The sequence below is a fragment of the Mandrillus leucophaeus genome, unplaced genomic scaffold (genome assembly GCF_000951045.1).
Source record: "Mandrillus leucophaeus isolate KB7577 unplaced genomic scaffold, Mleu.le_1.0 Scaffold12, whole genome shotgun sequence".
Lineage (NCBI taxonomy): Eukaryota > Metazoa > Chordata > Mammalia > Primates > Cercopithecidae > Mandrillus > Mandrillus leucophaeus.
Window position 1 is genome coordinate 4,701,451 of NW_012100320.1, and position 6,000 is coordinate 4,707,450.

The following is a 6,000-nucleotide window of genomic DNA, read 5'->3' on the forward strand; positions in this document are numbered from 1 at the left end:
CAAAGGAAGCCGACATAGGTTGATGCAGAAGGTAATTGAGAATGAATGAATTTCTCTGTGGTCGCATTGAGAATATCAGTGAGTGGATTTTTACAGAAATGTGTGGTGCATGAATTGCTGAATATTTGACCTCTCATACAGATGTGTGAGATGCCGGTAAACACACCAGAAAATCCCTGGAAAGTGAGTCGTGAAGAGGAACAAAAACGTAAAGACTTGAGGAAAAGCCATCTCGTATTCAGCATTGACCCCAAAGGTTGTGAAGATGTGGATGACACACTCTCAATCAGAACCTTAAATAATGGCAACCTGGAACTTGGGGTCCACATCGCAGATGTAACACACTTTGTGGCACCAAATTCTTATATTGATATTGAAGCTAGAACAAGGTAATGCTATTTGAAATCAGCTCTATGGTTGTATATATGTGACTGTGTATTTTGTGTCTGTACTAGTTTCAGGTGTTCAAAGATCTCATGTTTGTGTAATTCTGAAGGTCCCTTCCAGAAAAAAAAAAAAAAAAATGTTGAGGTCCACTCCCCATTTTCGTTTAGAAAAACAGTACCTTGATCAATTTACCTTTCCTTTTAACATAACCTTTTCACATATTGTTTCCTACTAAACTGAAATGGGTTAAATTTTCATGTAGTAATATACTATTTTATAAAAATGCTGGATCATTACACTCCAATTTTTCTTATGCAACAAAGATTCACTGTCACTTGCTCTTTCTTTCTCTTATCAGTGGAAGACTATTCAGCCCAAAGCAGTATCACTTAGAAAAATGGGACCATGGGAATAGTTTTATTACCCAGTCTGCTGCACTTTATGAAACAGCAACAGCCTTGGGGAATCTGTAGTGAGATTTTGGCCGTTTACCTCCCTGCGGCCCACACAGTCAGCAGTTCTGCTTCTCCCTGCTGAAGGTCGCGGTGCCGCGTGTGTGTCATTCACAGGGCCACCACTTATTATCTAGCAGATCGTCGCTATGACATGCTGCCTTCCGTCCTCAGTGCCGATTTGTGTTCCCTTCTGGGAGGCGTTGATAGGTGAGTTTATGGCTTTTGTCTTCAAAGCTTGTCCTGGCCCTTCTGTGGCTCCCGATGCTGCCTGCTTCTGGCCTCATTTTTCTTCTCTGCTCTGCCCCACCCCAGCCCTGGGTCTCCCCTCTGATCTCTCAACACCACCCCTGACCCCAACCCCACACCACTTATCTTTAGGCAGCTTTATTTCTCCAGCCTTCCCTACCCTTCCCCTCCTCTCTTCTGTCTGCTAGCAGTGGGGCTGCATCTCCCTCTGTTACTGGCTTTTTAAAGTCGGCTAAAATCTGAGAACAAATGTGTGTAGCTTTGTGCTTATGCATTGCCCGGATGAAGTTGTTTGGCATGAGGATCATGAACTTGGGGAGTTTTTTGTTTGTTCATTTGTTAAGGTTAAAATTTATGTTTCTCTTTGAATAGGTAATAGAATCATATAGGCCCTAACTCATATATCCCAAGAGGTATTTAATGAAAGATTCCTCCCTATCACTTTCCCTCATTTACCAGTTCCATATTAGTTTTTCTAGATATATTACACACACCAATATGCATATGTGATCTTTGTTTTTTACACAAATGGTTGCATTATATATATACTGTTTAGCACCTTCCTTTTTAAAAAAAACTTACTGGTATCTTAGAGATCATTCCGTATTAATAACAGTTACACTATCTATGGAAATTTTGATAGTTTCCCGTATTTTGGTTTTACAAACAAAGCTGTACAGAGTTAACTTTGAACATAAGTCATTTCACATTTTCATTTTTATTTTTATTTTTGGAGACCGAGTTTCACATATTGCCGAGGCTGGTCTTGAACTCCTGTGCTCAAGTGATCCTCCCGCCTTGGCCTCCCAAAATGCTGGGATTACAGATGTAAGCCACCATGCCCAGCCCATTTCACATTTTTAAAAATACAGTATATATGAAAGAGAAATTCCCATATTTGATTATGGGATCTCTGTGTCAAGAGTATGTGCATTTGTGTTTAGATCAGTATAATCAAATCGCCCTCTTTAAATGTTCCACCAATTATGTTCCTGTTGCCAATGTATGAGAGTGCGTATTTTCCCACAGCCTTGCCAGCACAGTATGTTGTATTTTTTTATCTTTGCCAATTTGATAAATGAAAAATGGTATCTTAGATTGGCTTTAATTTGCATTATGAATAAAGCTAACCATTTTTTGTATGTTTAACAGTCACTTAGGTATCCCTTTCTGTTAACTACTTTATATTCTTTGCCCATTTTTCTTTTAGATTCAAGATCAATTACTAATTAATTTGTAAAAGCTCTTTACATATTAGGAAAATTAGCCCTGTGGTTTTTTTTGAGTTCCAAATGTATACTTTTTTAATAAAATGACTTGGTGACAAAGAGTTTTTTTTGCTAAATGAAATTTTTGCTAATTTAGCCATCATCAAGACTGATATCACAGTTCAGTGTCATCCTGTAGGATTTGCAAGACTTTGCTCTAATTTACTGAGCTAAAAAGACTTGACTCTATCAGTGTCATGCTTTTCTAATCAAAATGGAGGACATGGCCTGGCACGGTGGCTCACGCCTGTAATCCTAGCACTTCGGGAGGCCAAGGTGGGTGGATTGCCAGAGCTCAGGAGTTTGAGACCAGCCTGGGCAACACAGTGAAACAGTGTCTCTACTAAAATAGAAAAAATTAGCCGGGCGTGGTGGTGCGTGCCTGTAGTCCCAGCTACTCTGGAGGCTGAGGCAGGAGAATCACTTGAACCTGGAAGAGGTAGGTTGCAGTGAGCCAAGAGAGCACCACTGCACTCCACCCTGGGCAACAGAGCGAGACTCCATCTCAAGAAAAAAACAAAAAACAAAAATGGAGGACATAAAGTAGGGTTTGTAATGTCACATATGAACTCATTTCAAATTTGTTCAGAGCTCAACAAAACCCAGTCTAACTGTTGTTTTAATTTAAAATATTTTTTGATTTAGTTGTAAGGTGGTTGGATTGACAAATCAAACCAGAAACCTGTAGCTTTGTAATTTTTTTTAAGTTACACTTAGGTCAAATTCTACTTGCTTCAAAAATAGAAGACTTAGGTGGGGCATGGTGGTTCACACCTGTAATCCCAGCACTTTGGGCAGGAGAATTGCTCAAACCCAGGAGATTGAGGCAACAGTGAGCAGCAATCATGCCATTGCACTCCAGCCTGGGTGACAGAGCAAGACCCTGTCTCAAACAAAACAAAACAAAACAAAAGCCAGATGGATTTAATAGTGATATTGTCAATGTTACTGTTTTTGTAGGTATGCTGTAAGCATCATGTGGGAACTGGATAAAACCTCTTATGAAATTAAGGAAGTGTGGTATGGCAGAACCATTATTCGATCAGCATACAAACTGTTCTATGAAGCAGCCCAAGAACTACTGGATGGAAATTTTAGTGTTGTTGATGATATTCCAGAATTCAAAGACTTGGATGAGAAAAGCAGACAAGCCAAGCTGGAGGAGTTAGTGTGGGCAATTGGAAAGCTGACCGACATAGCTCGCCATGTCAGAGCTAAACGAGACGGATGTGGTGCCCTGGAACTGGAAGGGGTAGAGGTTCGCGTACAGCTAGATGACAAAAAAAACATTCATGACCTCATCCCCAAGCAGCCCCTGGAAGTCCATGAGACAGTGGCTGAATGCATGATCCTGGCCAACCACTGGGTCGCCAAGAAGATCTGGGAGAGCTTCCCTCATCAGGCCTTGCTGCGCCAGCACCCTCCTCCACACCAGGAGTTCTTTTCAGAACTCCGGGAATGTGCTAAAGCCAAAGGCTTCTTCATAGATACACGGTATTCCTCTTTTGAGGGGGCAGAGCTGTATATTTATTTATCTTATAGTTGTTCTTAAAATGTGACAGGCAGATCTTTGACCAAAAAGAGAAAACAGATTGTTGGCTCTCTGCATTTTTGAAGACACACTTTTTCTCTTCATTGTTATGTATAGAGACTTAAAACATGTTTATTTAGGCATAATTTTGTTCCTTGGTTTTTTATTTCTTTTTTTTTTTTAGATAGAGTCTTGCCCTGTCACACAGGCTTGAGTGCAGTGGTGCGATCTCGGCTCACTGCAACCACCACCTCCCAAGTTCAAATGATTCTCCTGCCTCAGGCTCCCGAGTGGCTGGGAGTACAGGCACACGCCACTACGCCCAGCTAATTTTTTTTGTATTTTTAGCAGAGACAGAGTTTCGCCATGTTGGCTAGGCTAGTCTCGAGCTCTTGACCTCAAGTGATCCACCTGCCTTGGCCTCCCAAACTGCTGAGATTATAGGCGTGAGCGACCACAATGGACATTTAGGCATAAATTTTGATCCACTACAATTTGGGTTTTTTTTGTTTGTTTGGTTGGTTGGTTGATTGGTGTTTTTTTGTTTGTTTGTTTGTTTGTTTGTTTTTGAGATAGAGTCTCGCTATGTCACCCAGGCTGGAGTGCAGTGGCACGATCTTGGCTCACTGCAACTTCCGCCTCCCGGGTTCAAGCGATTCTCATGCCTCCACCTCCCGAGTATATGGGATTACAAGCGCGTGCCACCACGATCGGCAAATGTTTGTATTTTTGGTAGAGACAGGGTTACACCATGTTGGTCAGGCTGGTCTCAAACTCCTGAGCTCGTGATTCACCCACTCAGTCTCCCAAAGTGCTGGGATTATAGGTATGAGCCACCGTGTGCGGCTGGCCTGCCATAATTTGCAATACAGAAGTAGGGAACCTGTTAGTTACCCTTGATTTAATTTCATCTACCCCTTAAGTGATGAAGAATTAATCCTATTTATTTCAGTAATTTCAAAATGCAGCATCTTTGTGACAATATTGTAAGATACTACATCAACAGTGAATTTATACTACCCTCCACTGAATGAGACATTTTTACTCCCTATCTCTAGAATAAAATACTTCTTTCATTAAAAACTAAGTATAGGCAGACCGGGCACGGTGGCTCATGCCTGTAATCCCAGCACTTTGGGAGGCTGAGGTGGATGGATCACGAGGTCAGGAGATTGAGACCATCCTGGCTAACACAGTGAAACCCCATCTCTACTACAAATACAAAAAATTATCCGGGCAAGGTGGCGGGCGCGTGTAGTCCCAGCTACTCGGGAGGCTGAGACAGGAGAATGGCGTGAACCCAAGAGGCACAGGTTGCAGTGACCCGAGATTGCACCACTGCACTCCAGCCTGGGTGACAGAGCAAGACTCTCTCAAAAAATATATATAAATAAAAACTAAGTATAGGCTGAGTACAGTGGCTCACCACCTGTAATCCTAGCACTTTGGAGGCTGAGGCAGGCACATCACTGGGGTCAGGAGTTCGAAACCAGCCTTGCCAACATGGTGAAACTCTGTCCCTACTAAAAATACAACAATGAGCCAGGCGTGGTAGTGCACTCTTGTAATCCCAGGTACTCGGAGGCTGAGGCGCGAGAATCGCTTGAACCTGGGAGGCAGAGGTTGCGGTGAGCCAAGACTGTGCCACTACACTCCAGCCTGGGTGACAGACTGAGACTCTGTCTCAAAAAAATATATATATATATACACATATATATATTGTTTTTTAAAATATTTTATTGTCAAGTAACAAGTACTAATTAAAATATCTTTTATTTGTTTATCAAAATTGATTGTTTTTTAACTTGGACAACATGGTGAGACTCCATTTTTTTTTTTCTTTGGGACGGAGTCTCACTGTGTTGCCAGGCTGGAGTGCCATGGCACAATCTCACTGCAACCTCCACCTCCCGAGTTCAAGGGATTCTCCTGCCTCAGCCTCCCAAGTAACTGGGACTACAGGCGCCCGCCACCACGCCCGGCTGATTTTTTTGTATTTTTGTTAGAGACAGGGTTTCACCATACTGGCAACTCCTGACCTTGTGATCTCCCTCCTCAGCCTCCCAAGTGCTAGGATTACAGGCGTAAGCCAGCACGCCCAGCCTCTTTTTTT

The 6,000-nt window shown here is 42.2% G+C and overlaps 1 protein-coding gene across 1 annotated transcript in view; it reads left to right on the forward strand.

Annotated features, from left to right (window-relative positions):
- Positions 1-6,000, forward strand: part of DIS3L (DIS3 like exosome 3'-5' exoribonuclease) — a 54,718-nt gene that overhangs the window by 36,412 nt on the left and 12,306 nt on the right. Inside the window, exons 10-12 of the mRNA XM_011968426.1 lie at positions 142-389; positions 957-1,049; positions 3,317-3,850. Of these exons, the coding sequence (XP_011823816.1) occupies positions 142-389; positions 957-1,049; positions 3,317-3,850 (875 nt within the window). The remainder of the gene's footprint in view (positions 1-141; positions 390-956; positions 1,050-3,316; positions 3,851-6,000) is intronic.